The 16,874-nt window shown below is 30.9% G+C and overlaps 1 protein-coding gene across 1 annotated transcript; it reads right to left on the bottom strand.

Annotated features, from left to right (window-relative positions):
• Nucleotides 1-1,053: 1,053 nt before the first annotated feature.
• On the bottom strand, nucleotides 1,054-8,969 carry LOC143055661 (von Willebrand factor D and EGF domain-containing protein-like). The gene is made up of 6 exons (XM_076228825.1): nucleotides 8,942-8,969; nucleotides 7,301-7,418; nucleotides 4,644-4,758; nucleotides 3,475-3,602; nucleotides 2,330-2,447; nucleotides 1,054-1,249 (listed from the first exon to the last, which is right to left on the bottom strand). Exons 2-6 carry the CDS (start codon nucleotides 7,340-7,342, stop codon nucleotides 1,071-1,073), a joined length of 582 nt encoding a protein of 193 aa, XP_076084940.1. The 5' UTR covers nucleotides 7,343-7,418; nucleotides 8,942-8,969; the 3' UTR covers nucleotides 1,054-1,070.
• Nucleotides 8,970-16,874: the final 7,905 nt, after the last annotated feature.

Below are 16,874 nucleotides of genomic sequence, written 5' to 3'. Positions count from 1 at the left end.
AAATCGAAAATATACTGACAACGTCATATGTGTTCTTCTGATGTTCTTTTTGTTATTTACTGGTTCTTTTAATTGTCCTAAGTTTATGAATACTACTTTTACTGTTAAGTCAGCTTTTTTGTTATCCATTTGGCAATGATCTGTTTTTATACATCCCGTGTAATGTTATTGTTTTATTATAATTTCAGTATTCTTGTCTTTATTTTTTCTAATATGCTTTATCTATATGCCATTTTGTGATCCTTCTCACGTATGACGGGATCTGTACTTATACATCCAGTCATTGTGCTAATTGTGCCATGGTAAATATTTGCTAATAAAGTTGTTTGTTACTAGTCTAAGAGTTATTAAGATCATAACTCAATGTTGATAGCTGTACCCCTATTATTGAAAGTTTAACCTACTAGTATTTGTTTTGTTCTTAGAATGTTGTCAATATACTGGAATTTTATGCGACTGTCATACATATAGGTTAACATAGTTATAAACCCAGATTTAATTCATCATTTTCTACATTTGAAAATGCATGTGCCAAGTAAGGAATATAACATTTTTCATCCATTCGTTTGACATGTTTGAGCTTTAAATTTTGCCATTTACTTTTAAGGACTTACTTTTTGAATTTTCCAGTAATTTTGTGATTTCACTTTCCTTAGTCGTATTTGGCACAACTTTTTGGAATTTTGGGTCCTCAGTGCTCTTCAACTTTGTATTTATTTGGCTTTTTGAACTATTTTGATCTGAGCGTCACTGATGGGTCTTATGTAGACGAAACGCGCGTCTGGCGTATAAAATTATAATCCTGGTACTTTTGATAACTATCTCAATATCTTTATCAGAAAATGTAATAGCTAATTTTACAATCTTGAATAAGTATTTCCTTTGATTGATTTTTAAAGGTACCAGGATTTTATTTTAATACGTCATACTTGCGGTTCGTCTACATAAGACTCATCAATGACGCTCATAATTATAAAGCCAATCAAGTACAAAGTTCAAGAGCATTTAAGACGAAGTAAATCAACGCATGCCAGTATGAAAACAACAGATTGTATTATAATCATACATATTTAAATATTAAAAACATCTGGGTATTTTCCACACTCATCTGTATGTGTGCAATCAACACATTGATGCGGCGACAAGGATGCGCATGGACACCCAGCATTCTGACAACAGGCACATGTAAATGTTCCAGGGTCGTCTACACATAAACATCCGGTTAAACTTGCAGTGAAATGATCTATTTCTAAAATAAAACAGGAGTTGTTATGGCATGGTTAATTTGAAAAGTTAAATGGAAAAGCATAATTGGTAATTTTACTGGATTTATTACTATCGAAAAAGTCAGTTTTGATACATATTAGCTATTATTATCATTTGATTATAAGTACAATTTCGATATTAGTCCTGCAATAAGATAATTTTGGTTTTGATAAATACGATCACCAAGTCAACTCGTAGCCAGGACCGCTCTACATCGACTCACATATAATTTGAATGTCTTTTAAACTATTAAATATGTTTGAGAATAAAGTACGCGTAACTTTTTGCTGTGTGATACAAATATCTCCGTTATATGCCATTCCTTTGAATTAAACACAATTTTGCTTACACTGCTGACGTGTGTTGCATATATATTTCACAGTATATATCAAATTGTTTAAGTGGAATATATAAGTATCGAATGGAAGATGTGTATGTGCTGATCTGTTTTCAAATGTAACACACATTATCTTGGTAATCAGATAAGTTCTATAACCAATGACGATAACGCAAAGTACATGTTCATCAATTGCCTAAATAATTGATGATAAATGAAACCAATATTCATTGTTATTGGTGTACAGTTACTAATATTTGTCATGTTTATGGTCGACTATATTTAGGAATATTTATAATTTAGGAATTGAAATAGGGAATGTGTCAAAGGTACAATAACCCGATCAATGAACAGAAAACAGCAGAAGACCACCAATGGGTCTTCAATACAACAGGAAAAGCCCATATGTAGAGGCGTGCTTCAGCTTGGCCATAAACAAAAATGTGTACCAGTGTGTTTATTTCTACATCAATTAACAGCGCCAGCATGTCATTCTGCTATTCAAATAATTAATGCATCACTCAAAATCAGCAGTTGTCATTTTTAAGACTGGCTCGCTTTTACTATAGTATTTGAACATATCAACCAAAACTGTTTTTTGCACATTAGTATTTTAATGTATATGGGCGCATGATAAATCAGTAATTGTTTTGTGTGTTACATTAAAGCCATTTAATATGTTCAATAAATTAACAAAAACATGACCTACATTTATTTTGTACAAACCTTGTACACGTTGATCTGTGGTCCAGCTATTTTTTGATACTGATGGATTGCAAATTTGCTGCTTAGAATTCTGCTCTCCTTTTCTTCTACATTGTGTGTCTATTTCACATGTGTTTGGCTTAATAATGAATATTAAAAAAAGTAATCATAATTTAAACAATCCATCACCGTATAAAGAGTGCAGTCCAAAAATGCATGAAAGGGTGAAAAAGTTAACTTGGTGCAGACTTTTTGACTGCTTTCCAAGTTGACTAAAGAAATTTTATGCAGACAACGAGTAAACGTCGTCGTTGGTAGACCAGACATAGGTGTGCTTATTTTCGAACTGCTGCACACGTATTAATAAGTCTGCCATATATTTGAGAGCAAAAAAATATGTTGCTGCCATCTCCTACTAAGCTTTTATAGCTGACTATAAGTTATGGGCTTTGTTCATTGTTGAAGGCCGTATGGTGACCTATAGTTGTTAATGTCTGTGTCATTTTGGTCTCTTATGGACAGTTGTTTCATAGGCAATCATACCACATATTCTTTTTTTTATATTAAACAAATACAATAAATGTCATTACATTCTGTCAGTAGAAATGATACTGATACAACGATTCGAGTCACCTTGAATTGGATTTACACAGTATTTAAAAACCATCAGCTATTATAGAAGGTTGATAGTAGTAATTTTTTAAGTAATGTTTTATTGTATAACACAACATTATCATTATTAATCATTTTTATTTTTTTGTTGAAGAAGAGGGGCGAATAATACCAGAGAAACAGTCAAACACATAAATCGAAAAATAAACTGACGCCGTGATGGATAAAAGGAAAAAAGACAAATAAAAGTACACACGACTTAACATAGGAAACATAGACACGAACTCCGCCAAAAAATGGGATGATCTCAGGTGCTCCGGAAGGGTAGGCAGATCCTGCTTTAAATGTGGCACCAGTCGTGTTGCTCATGTTATTACAAATCCCGTAATACTCCTCATTTTATTGTGTATATACATATACTGTGCATTATTTTAATTACACAAAGGCAGAAATACTACTTATGATATTCATAATGAAATCACGAAAGGAATGTGTCCAAATATAATTTTGAAAATTAGTTTAGATATGTCAGTCTATCATTATCTTATAAATACCTTTAAGGTACAATTACCATCGTCGTTGCATGCTTGACACAATGAGTCAAATATGATATAAGTTTCTTCATTGCTGTACTGTTGTCCGTCTGTTGTTATACTAATTTTGAATCCTCCAACAACTGCACCTGTTAAGAGTAATTAAGGGATATTGTATGCTTGCCAATGATACAAATATTGACCAAATTCAAATGGAGTTGATGTAAAGAATTACAGAACATCGTATTATTTTGATAATAACTATTGTTACATTTGTGTTTGAAGTCTTTTTTGTAGTTAAATGACTATAAATCAAAAACGAATCGAAAATTTAACACGATTTTTTATAACCTCTTACTACGTTAAGTAACATGGATGAATTTTTAGTGGTTCGCATTAAAAGGATTTTGAATAATTCCGCAATTAAGTTATTTAACGTGTCTAACCTATATGAATTATTCTCGGTTTGCCCTCACACAAATTGTGAAGGAAATATTTAGAATTGCAAAAAAATGTTAATAATAGTAGTGATGTTTTATGTTACGGCTTATTAAGATATATGTCTTGTTTTGGAATTAGTCTGACGTAAGTTGAACCTCAAAGTTTATAACATGAATAATTCTTTTGATGTATATCAGTATATCAGTAGTTTATGTAAACAATTCCTGCAGTAATCAACGAAAGACTGGTATGTGTAGAATATGTAACTCTGTCATTAGGTGCGACTCTATCACGAAGGGAACAAAATCATCAAATATTAACTAATTAAGTAATTATATTTTTATATTTAAAAAGAAAAAAAATAACCTTACTTTGTGTTTCCCAACTAACTTGTGATAACCCCCCCCCCCCCCCCAAAAAAAAAATATGGTATAAGTTTGACATGGAGAAAGTTGCTATCAATTTAATCATAAAAAATGTATGGTATAGTAATCAAGCTTAATTTCATGTTGTTAATGTTACAGGGTCTGCTTACCCTCCCGGAGCACCTGAGATCATCCCCAGTGTATGGTGTGTTTGTGTCGCTTAGTCTTCAGTTTTATGTGTTATGTCTTGTATACTATTAATTATCTGTTTGTTTTTTTCTTTTATAGTCATGGCAATGTAATTTGTTTTCGATCTACGAGTTTGACTGTCCCTCTGGTATATGTCGCCCCATTTTTAAAGCATATGTCTTTCTAACATCGTACCTTTTGATACATCCGACGATGGCAGAGGACACTCTAATTCATTAAAACTTGTGAACATTCCCTTTATAATTATGTCGCCTTTTCCTTTGTCGTCTACAAGTTTTCCATTTTCCATCTAACAATACACAATTGAATTAAAGCAAATAGGTAAACCATAATGACCCTTTAAGTATTGCTTTTAGGTAGACACTTATACCAAGTATCCCTTACCGATGTACGCAAACGTGTATTAAGTTAAACTTTAAACAGTGTCGGATGTACCTCGCACAGAGAAGCACCACGGTAAATGAATGTTGTTATCCTAACAGTATTTGATTAAAGTAAAGATAGGTTAAGATAGTTAAGATTTTGGTTTTTATCAATCTAAACAGACAACGATAATCAATTGTTTTCACAAACAGAAAGCATATTTTCAACTGCGAGTAAAACTTCTTAAAAGTACTCTTAAACAGTACCATTTGTACCACACTCTGATATTATGTTGATATATTTCAAAAATGCCATATAGATATACATAGCTACTTTTGCATAGGTACTATTTCTGTACCAAACATCTGTAGTACTGGAAATCTACTTTTAATATTCAGTACTATTTTGTTACTTTAAAATCATTGTTATATGTAGGTACCTGTATTTTACAGTACTTGATTTGTACTTGAAATTCAAGTACTAAAGAATTTTGGTTGCACGGTTGCATTTTCAGCATTTTGAAAGTTTGTCTTTTTCAAATCTCATAAAATTATGATGTTCAAACATAACATACTGTGATCATTGTTGATATTATTTTTGTACCAATATTTTAAGTATAAATCAAGTACTGAAAAGTTCAAGTACCTAAATATTACAATAGTGTAAAGTATGGAAATAGTACTAAATATTAAAAGTAAATATCCAGTACTACAGATTTTAGGTACAGAAATGGTACCAATGCAAAAGTGGCTGTATAGACTGTATCTACTGTGTCAACAATTTAACATGGTAAAGAACATGTGGTAGTTAACATGCCAATTCAACAAATGTACCTTTTCTGAGAAGGCCGTATTAAAATAGGAAAATGTAGTATTATTGCCAATACAACAACTCTTCACTAAGAACTAATCTCAGTACCAGAATCTATGACAAACGAGACGATTTTAATTTTGAAATAATAAATTCCCCCCACCTTAGTAGCAATATACCAACTTCACCTGCATATGGGATATATATATTCCCAACTTAATCGATATTCAAGAGCTTGCAGCTCCTATTCACACTTTGTAAAACGTCATCAGTGTCTAAGTTAAAAGTTGATGAACCAGGAGTATGTCAAAGAACGTCTGGTCCTTTTTCTAAAAATGTTCTTCGGAAGGTACCAAGACCTTGTTGATAAATAACCCGTATCAACTTCACAAATAACATATGATGGTCTTGATGTATAGATTCTGCGTACTGATGTTGCTTATCATCTTACCAACGTGTTTTATAGTTCTTTCATTTGTCTTTGTTCTATTATTAATATTACTTTTACTTTTGGATTGTTTTATGTGATATCCGTTTAACGTGGCTCGGTACTTATACGTCCCGTCAATGTGTTTGTATTGTCTTTCATTTTTTGGTGGTGTGTTTTGTATATGCGACTTTTTGTACTTCTTTGGTTCTTATAACGTGACTCTGAACTCTAAAAGATCCCGTCAGTATGATATTGTTCTATTTCATGTCATTATGATATATTTCTATTATGAATTACAAAATACGTTGAACCAGAAACGTCAAAATCATTCACTCGTGTAGTGGAATTAACTATTTGTGGATTCTTATAATTCCATATAACTTTTGTACTATTTTAAATCTCGGTCTATTCCTGAAATTTTTTCTTACATGCTTTTGATTTTTTAACCCTGTATGCTTACATTGCCTCTGTGAAATTTTAAAATTGTTTGTTTGAAATTTTAAAATTGTTTGTATGAAATTTTAAAAATGTTTGTATGGACGTATACAATTTTCTGACGCCAGACACGCATATTAATGAATGTGTTTGTAGATAGATGATTTTGTGTTCTGTAAAATTGTTCCTTTTAAAATTGTTACACGATGATGACTGCTGTACCCATATTTTGACTATTTTATTTATTGTGTCTGTTGAGTTAACGCATCATTGTAAATATAACGGGATTGATGAGACTGTCATCAAAGTGAGAGGGTTAGCGCTATAAAACCAGGTTTAATCCAACATTTTCTACATTTGAAAATGCCTGTACCAAGTCAGGAATATGACAGTTCTTGTCCATTCGTTTTTGATGCGTTTTGTGTTTTGATTTTGACATGTGATTATGGACTTTCCGAAATTGATTTTCCTCTAAGTTCAGTATTTTTGTGATTTTATTTTTGACATAGAATGTAATAAATATATGCCGAACTTTAAAACGTTTAGAAATTTTGACATACGTAAAAACATTAAAAATAACCACGAATGGTCCAGTACAAAATAATAAAGAACAAACTATCAAAATCAGCTGAAAATACTGCACAATGAAATTATGTTACATAAAACGATCGAATATTATTATTTAGTTACATTTATACAGCAATCAGTTACCTTTTAGCATTTGAGATCCAACGGCCTATTACTCTTGTGGGTGTTGATTATGAGTTTAACATTTTTGTTTATGTAATCTCACCTTTACGTATATTATACGACACTGTAAGTCAGGACTGTACATTAGATTGTCTGCTATAGCATATGCAGTTCGACAGTCGTCCTGACGAATATCACATAAACTATTTACGTCATCCTCTCTGGAAATAATGGTATTACAAGGGTTACATTCTGAACTATAAATAAGTTTCAGTGATACAATACAAAATCAGTATTTTACAATGATTTAAAACAGTTTCAAAAAAGATTTATCAAAAAACCAGACAAATCATGCTTGTATCAGGGGGAGTAGTTTCCTCTACTTAAAGAAAATGTAAGATTTGTACGTGTTTGTAAATTGGAAACAAGTTATTGTAACTTATATTAATTCCTTTATAATTTGCAGGTGTGAGTACTGCCCTGTTATGGCTTAGCCTGTTCTTTTTCGAAATCTACAAGGGTGTCGTTTTCGTGAAGAAATATGTCTCTGTCTTGCACGGTTCAGCTATTTATCGTTCCCTTTCTGACGAACCATCGTCGTTTTTCAATACCATACTCGCAAATGATGTAAAGGGAGAGCCAAAAATTCAGTCCCTGAAATATTCTCTCCGGAACTAGGATAGAACCAGGAACCTTTGTGTTAGTAGTCATATACGGTAACCACTACACCCCGGTTCTCCTTTTATAACCTTTTCAACTTTTATAACTTTTATAACCCTCGAAGATTTTCAACGTTTCAACTTTTATAACCCTCGAAGATTTGTGAAAGATTAAAGGGTTATAATTCGTCTCAAGTTTGGTACACGGTTAATTGTGCTAAATTTGTAGAATAAATCAGTAGTAATACCATTGTGTTAGAAAAAGGAAAATAAAAAAAAAAAAAAAAACTCCGAGAAAAAATCAAAACGGATAGTCCCTTTTCAACGGCATTTTCAAATGATAAAAAAACATCAAACGAATGGACAACAACTGTCATTTTCCCGACTTAGTGCAGGCATTTTCAAATGTAGAAAATAGTGGATTGGACCTGGTTTTATAGCGATAAATGTCTCACTTATACGACAGTCGCATCAAATTCCATTATATTGACAAAGATGCGTGAACAAAATGTCACAAATAGGGCACAACAACCACACGAACCCCACCGAAAACTGGAGATGATTTCGGGTGCTGCTCCACATGTTTTCAGTTTAATATGTTCAGCATGCGACATTCATATGCCTAAAATAATTAACATGGGTAACTGAAAATAAGACTTAATAAATTCGTTCCATTTGAAGCATCAGTTCGTGTATATCTTTATCAGGAACGAGTGTACATATTTATAAACAAAATATGTATAACTGTATTACCAAAAGAAGCTATATGATCGAAAAAAACCCCCATAAAAGTGAAGCATAATCAATCGTATGTAAATTTCGGTTGAGGGAGCCGATCTTTATTTTTTTTTTATCAAATATTACTCAATTTGTTATTTAATAATTAAATTCAAAATCATGGCCGAAATCGCGACAACAGGGCGTATTGCTTCCTTGCATTATTTGTAGTTTCGTATTTAATTGTAAACTCATTTTATACAGATTGTAACTCGTATATGATTTTTTTCTCTCGTTTATTTGAACTTCCTCTATTTATCAATGCTCTCTTAATCATAAATGTATGTTATATTTATATTCATCCATACCCATAAACAAAATGAATAAATGGAACAGATCCAAATCTGGAACTACTAAAAAAATAATAGTTAAAAATAAGTTTCTTCAATATGTTCATTATGTTAACTCCTGATTTCAGATTTAGAAAAAAAGATAGACAAAAAAAGTTTTTTCCTAGTAAAACCATATAATGATATTTGTAGCTTTCCTGAATAATAATAGTTGTTATAAAAATTTATTATAAATCCTGATCATTTTATTTTGTTAAGAAACAGGCTTGATAAAAATTACTTCCTTCATGGTTTCTTTAAAAATATCATTTGCTTGATTATTAGTTATTATTAATGATAATTCATTTAATATAAATGCAAATAAACAATTAAATACAAAAAAAAAAAAAAAATTAATTAAAAGACTGTTGTCTTTCAAATGCTAGTTAATAACTTTATTTTTGACATTTTTGTCTTTTTGCTTCTCAAAATTCTTACTAAGAAAACATTAAAAGAATAAGAAACAACATCATACAAAAATGAATAAAAAAAAAATAAAAAAAAAAAAAATAAATAAATTTGAATAAATTCAAAAAACAGAAAAATAAAAAATAATATTAATTAACAAAGACTAAAATAATGTCTTATTCTACATTTTCAAAAAAAGGTGAAATGTCAATTTTGAAAGAAAATTAATTTACCTGTACAGGTAAATTTTAAAGAAACATACAAGTTGAAAACTTCAACCCTGATTGATCACAACAGGTAACATTATTAGATAAAACATCCACCTATGTTTTATGACCCCAATAAATGGCCAACATCTCAAGATTGAATACCCCAATAAATGGCCACCATTGGATGTTGACCATGCAAGAGGGTGGACATAATTAAGAGAAAGTCACAGGCTGTACTGTATATAACAATCGTTTTCAATGAAAAAATATGTATTTTTTGTGCATGCATCAAAATTACCTTTGTAAGTGGATTTTTGGCTGACCCTGAACAGGAAGTGACGTTTTGAAGACATTGACAATACTCATGTCCTTTGCTGTACCGTTGGTTGATAACAGTCTTATTGTAAAACATAGACTGCGGATTTGGTATGCTGAAATAAACAAAATATGTCAATGATTTTTTTTTCTTTATCCCGGCAATGTAAAGTAGGTTTGTGATACTGTGTCTATCATAATTATGCACAGATGTTTAAAGTTACTTAAGAAACATGATTTGTTTTATTTGCGTTTAGATAGAGAACAATCAAAATTGACATTGCAATACAAATGTATGTTGAAAAATATTGTCCTCTGTCGAATTTACAGTCATAAGAATAAGCCATACGTGAATAGATAAGAAATGTTATCTATATTGGCAAAAAAGCAGTCTCCTAACAAACGAGGACTAAACAGCTTAAGTGAACTTGTTTAAACCTTGACTTTGAATTTGTGATAAACAGTTAATATTTGTATTCCTGTGTTAGTGTAAACAATACTTTATTATGAATTATACAATTACAATAAATATTTACATTCACAAATATGATTCAGAAAGAGCAACAGGTGCGGATATCAATCTGTCTCCTATCAGTCGACAGTTACCATACATGTTGCTTATTACTGATTCATGATATTCAAAAAAACATTCATTATTATTCAATACACATGATTTAAATGAAGTCTTCTGCAGGTTTCAAGTTTTAACTTACTTATCAAAATCTGTATGTTATTCGTGCTGGAAAAATGTAAGTTACTGTCTGCGTATAATACTATTGAGAATAGAAATGGGAAATGTGTCAAAGAGACAACAACCAGACCCTAGAGCAGACGACAGTCGAAGGCCACCAATGTGTCTTCAATGTAGCGAAAAACTCCAGTCCCCGGAGGCTTCCTTTAGCTGGCCCGTAAATACTTTTGTATACTAGTTCAGTGGTAATGGACGTCATACTAAACTCCAAATTATACACAAGAAACTAAAATTAAAAATCATACAAGACTAACAAAGGCCAGAGGCTCCAAACTTGGGACAGGCGCAAAATTGTGGCGGGGTTAAACATGTTTTTTGAGATCTCAACCCTCTCTTTATACCTCTAGCCAATGTAGAAATAACAATACGCACAGTAACATGTATAAGAGGATGGTAATCTGTGAATTGGGAAATTTATGTGAGGATTCTTTACAAATGCGTAAAAAGGGATAACACATATCATAGGAGCACTTCAAAAATAAGAACAGGCAGTGGCATTTCCGAAATAAAAAGACAATAAAGTAAAATCACAAAAATGTTGAACTCCAGGAAAAGATTTAAAACGTAAAGTCCCTAATCTAGTGACAAATTTAAAAGCTCAAACACATCAAACAAATTGATAACACTTTTCCTGACTTTCTACATGCATTTTGTATGTAAAAATGGTAATATGAACCAAGTTATATATAGCTAGCTTAACCTCTCAGTTGTGTGTCAGTCAAATCAAATAATCCAGTCGAAAACAATATGTGAACAAAACAGACACAATTGGTAAAACTATCACATTTTGCTACATTCTAGTGTTATGTTGATTTTTTCCTTTCTTAAAGTACTTACAACCATGATTTCGGAAACTGGTCGTATGAAACTGCTTTCGAGTCATTTGCCCAATCTTTGCCATTTCTGTCAATATATTTTCCATCGAATGACCCACAGAGTCCTTCTGCGCATCCTTGGTGGTCTAAAGGTATTTCTAAATTTATTGGCGACAGTAAATTATTGACGACATCTATTGATACCGTTAATCTTGCTCCTGAAGGGAAGTTTATCTAAAATAAATTTTTTTTTTACAATAAACAATTAACCACATATTTGTTTTACATTGTTCAAAAGTCGGGTTTTATTTTATTCTCAATTATTATACTTTGCATACGGAAAGAAAGAGATGTGTGGTTTTGATACATCGTCCAATATAAAGGACTATGTACAAATGTATAGTCGATCAACATTCAGTACACTTAACTGCCGTGTACTGTCCAAAATATATATATATATATATATATTTCATGTTTTTATCTACATTTTTCAAAACACAAGTGGCAAACAAAAACTGCAAATTATATCGTCATTTAGACTAGTCAAAGGCATATCAATAAAATGAAGAATGCTATTTCTGTTGTTAATGAAGTAAAGAGGTTTGAACAAGCTTGGAATCTGAACTATTTCTATCATATCGGATCTAACTGAAATTACTCTGTTATTTCATAATCCTTAAGAGTAATATAAGGTCCATTTTATCATCTTCAAGAAGCATTTACACTGGATGTAAACATTTTTTTTTCAATTTAATTTTGCAAAATCTAAAACATTTCTCAGTACTGAAGTAAACACTAGCGTATTGCATCATAAGCATTCAGATTAAACATATTAAGATAATAACCTTATTCTCATAGTATCATTGGTATGTTAAAAACGCCCTTCGATGAATATCATAGTTGTTTGATCGATCGATACATTAGCAAGATACAAAATATAAAAAAATGCCTGTTATTTAGGACGTCGTGTTTTATGGCAAATTTTTTTTTGGATATATTTTGTCTGTTTTTTGGTTTGGTAATGAATTTTGATTTGAAACATTAACAAAAAAGACTGAACAAAACAGTCTTGAAATAAAAATGGACATCATATCCTAACATACAATAGTAAGGCCGTCATTATGTGTCCATATTCATCTTCAAACTTGAAATGTCATTATTTCTAATTAAAGAAAGATACATTGTTGTAATCACAACGATCGCCAAAACATAGTTTTTTACAGAATGTTAATGCAGTCCGTAGTACAAACATATTCTTTAAACAAAAACTTGGTTGAATAGCAAAATTGATCTGTACTTACTTTTCGACGCATACAAAAACACGTATATGTAGTTTCAGGTATTGTTTATGTGCACATTTAACAAACATGCGTAATAATTAACAAATCAGGTATACAAAAGAACTCAATTATGTACCTGTCAATCTACCTATTGCTGCACTTTCCCAACTTTACTGATATATGATTTTCTATGTTTATGCTTAAATAAGTCAGTCATAGTAGTCTTAAAATACGTACATAAAATTTTCGACCGCCAACATCAGTGTGGAATGCCGTACCATCATTTAATTGTTTAAATTTGGACAAGTAGAATACATTTTTTTCTATGGGTACATTCATTAATTTCCACAGTATCATTCCCCTCTCTTGCTACAATTCCACATATACAAGCATTAAACTTCCGGCTAGGGTAACAATCTTTGTTGGCCCGAATTTGAACCTAACGATGGAATGGATTATAAATGCATAAGGTTTTAAAACAGACAGTGTATGCGTTTGTCTGCCGTTTTTATATGGAACCAGAAATATGTTTTTAAAGAGATCATTAAAAAATTACATTCCATAATAATAATATCTGCACATATCAATGATGATATTTGTAAAATATAGAATTGAAACAAGGATGTATTTAAGAGACAACAACCCGCCTACAAAAACGAAATCAGGCCGAGCTTCGATAGTATCATTAAGTGATTGATTTTATTTAATATAGATGTTGTTTATATTGCGAAATACAATTACTTTAAAACTTTATATGTGTCCGTTTGTTATGTGATACCAATATTGTATTGCTTGTCTTTTAAATGTGTATTTTTCGTTTCTTTTTTTTTAATAATGTTGTTGATTTTTTTTTATCAAATACGTTCATAGTGCAATACAGTACTTTTTATGTAAATGATTCGTTTGTTTTTTCAATCCGCTACAGAATCATAGATACCTCCAGTGGTCTTATTTTGGTACAAGATGCTTTTGTTCGATACAGTACACTATCACCAATGACATAGGAGTTGACCTGTCTACAATATATATTAAGGTTGAACTTCATAGCATTAAAATCAAAATTATGTCTTGCAAAAAGAGGTGCACCAAAGTGTAAATGATCATAAATTTACTATACAGATATTGTTTTCAGATGCATTTAGTTTATTCGTGAAGACTTTTAGTTGATAATTTGTTGTCCTTATCAGTCATTTAGATTAACATTATCTCTTGCAAAATGAGATGTATCAAAACATTCATGATCATTATTCAGGAAAATCATGAACATAACTTCACTATACAGATATTTTTTAGTTTTATTTCAGAATTAATTTATCCGTGATGACTTTTACTATAATCTATATCAGTTTATCTTATTATCAAACTATCCACGCAATACGGTAACAAAATATAAAAAAAATCTTTTTGTAAAAAATACCGAGCTCCGAGAAATTTGAAAACAGAAAGTCCGTAATCAAATGGCATCATAAAAAGATCAAACACATAGAACCAATCTAAGCCAAACCTCTCACTTCTATGACAGTAGCATTAATTTCCATTATATGGAGTTCTTAGTTTGAACAAGACGTAATAGGTAGCAATGTCAAAAATAGTGGCAGATCACTCAACATTAGGTTATTATCTTAAACACTATACAAACTACTAAATATGCAACAACAAACAACAAAAATATAGAAAAAGCTGATTAGCAAAAATGAAAGATAAGAATACAAATAAAAAAATTACCATAGCAAAATTACACAATGACGAGATGAATAAGTACAGTGCCACGACATATTTCACAAAGAAACATGCAAATGCATATATTAAGCAAAAATAAAAGTCAACTCACCTCCCAGAAATACTTGTAATATGCGGGTCTGTAACAGCCGTACACTCTCCTTATTTCTTGTCTATTGTGTGAACCTGATTAAAATTTACTTATAATAATACAAAGCAATGATTTGTGTATTGACTTTTAACAACTGTGGATTCAACATTATTCGTTGGAAACCGACTTTTCGTGGATATCGTGAGTAGAGGTTGTAACACAAATTGAAATGTTTCACTAAGTACAAATTTGTTAAAGGTCCGTAAGCAGCTTTAGGCAAAAAAATAAAGGCAACAGTAGTATACCGCTGTTCAAAACTCGTAAATCCATGCACAAAAAACAAAATTGGGGTAACAAACCAAAACTGAGGGAAACGCATTAAATACCAGAGGAGAACAACGACACAACATCAAAATGTAACATACACAGAAACGGACTAAGCATTATACAAAATATAACATCAAAACCAAAGAGATGAATTTGGGATAGAAAAGTACCGGGACACGTCTTATAGTAATGTGAATTCACACTCAAATATAAGAGAAAACAAACGACACAACGGAAACACAGCGTTAAAATGTCACACACACAGAAACGAATTATAATATAACAATGGCCATCTTCCTGACTTGGTACAGGACATTTTTAAAGATAAAAATGGTGGGTTGAACCTGGTTTTGTGGCATGCCAAACCTCGTACTTTAATGGCAATGTTAAATATAACATTGAAATGACAACATAATATTAAAGGACTACAATACAAATAAATAGGAGAACGTATTAGACAAAGAATCACATGATTAATAGATAACAAAAGACATCAGGTTTAAAATGTAATACGCCAAAAAACGCGCCGCGTCCACACAAGACTCACCAGTGACGCCCAGATATAAAAGATCGAAAGTGAAAAAAAGGTTAAAAATTGTACAGCACTGAAGATCAAAAGTTGAAAAAGGTTGTATCAAATACGGCTATGTTTTAATACTACGAAATTAAATATACACGCATCTACAATTTTTTGTAATCAACGAAAATAAATGAACCCTAAGGAAAGTTTAACAAAAGAATTTAAACATTCGAATTCGAAAATGTTAAATTATAAAGGAAACAGCGGTGAACCTACTGTTTGGTTTTGTCTATTTTTTTTTTTATCAATTATTGATAAAGAACTTTACAAAATAGCAAAACAAGAAAAACATCCCACAAGTACAATCATAGTAAAAAATGTGTTTTGTCATACTTTAAAACACTACGTGTGTCGGAAGTTATGATTCCCTTGATTTTGCACAAGTATACACAAGTTATATTTCTAAATGAATTCGTAACCCTTATCAAAAAGAAAATTGAAAAGAAAACGATTATCATTATGGAAAACCCGAAAAAAATTAAGCATAAATTAAAACTTAGTTCTTGACAAAAGTGTTTTTTTTTTCACAACGTTTGAAAAAAAGTCTGGTCGTTTATACTTATTGTTTCAAATTTTACATAGTCAATTACATAAGCTAACAAGTAAGTTGTGTCAATAACAAATAATTCGCCTTTTCAAAAACTAAATGACTATGGGTAATCTCATTATTCGTACACCAAAGTGAAAATAACGTTACTTCATTGGTTGGATTTCAATTGTGTAGAACCTTTTAAACCAATCAAAACGTTTTGGTTTTTGATATTACCCAGAATGCATTAGATTCCCAAATGGCGAATTAAAAATTAAAATGTTATGATTAAACGCATTGATTACAGCCTATTTTCCTGAAATACTTTTGTTTTCTAAGTAGAATTTATAGACTGGCTGCAATGCTGATAATATACTTGCACAATAAAAAAAAAGTGCGACACTATCAAAAAAGAGCATGATATCGAATATAAAATGTAAACGCACAATTTATCAAATTAATAACTTCTAAACACACCCAATTAATTTTTGGCATTAAGCATGTTAAGACACATTTTAAATGAAGATATCAAAGTTGAAATCCTTAATTCGTGTTATATAACTCAAACCTAGCTTTCAAAATGGTAAAAACACTAATATCTATTATTGAAGTCGTACCAACCTTACAAAACGGTAAACATTTATAATTATAATTCCAATAAAGACAAGCTACATGAAGCATTATTTTCTTGAATTCATTCGAGTAATTTTACAATGAAAGCATATATTGACTTATACATACACTCTCAAATCAAATAGGTAAATACGACTTTATAGTTCTGTAATTATTTGAAAATCACCTTATAGTCATACGAATATTTGACCTTAGTGACATACAATTAAAGGTCAATATGTATTACGTAGATCATATAAATAGTGAAATGCACAA

This window comes from Mytilus galloprovincialis, chromosome 12 (assembly GCF_965363235.1).
Source record: "Mytilus galloprovincialis chromosome 12, xbMytGall1.hap1.1, whole genome shotgun sequence".
Taxonomy (NCBI): domain Eukaryota; kingdom Metazoa; phylum Mollusca; class Bivalvia; order Mytilida; family Mytilidae; genus Mytilus; species Mytilus galloprovincialis.
Note: the sequence above shows the minus strand (reverse complement) of the source record. Positions and strands in the feature narration are given on the sequence as shown.

Coding starts and splice junctions, on each gene's coding strand:
- LOC143055661 (XM_076228825.1), bottom strand. CDS start 7,342: ATGTACAGTCCTGACTTACAGTGTCGTATAATATACGTAAAG. Junction 4,759..7,300: donor GTCGTATAATATACGTAAAG/GTGAGATTACAT, acceptor GTGTATTGTTAG/ATGGAAAATGGAAAACTTGT. Junction 2,448..3,474: donor ATGGTAATTGTACCTTAAAG/GTATTTATAAGA, acceptor TTCATTATTAAG/CCAAACACATGTGAAATAGA.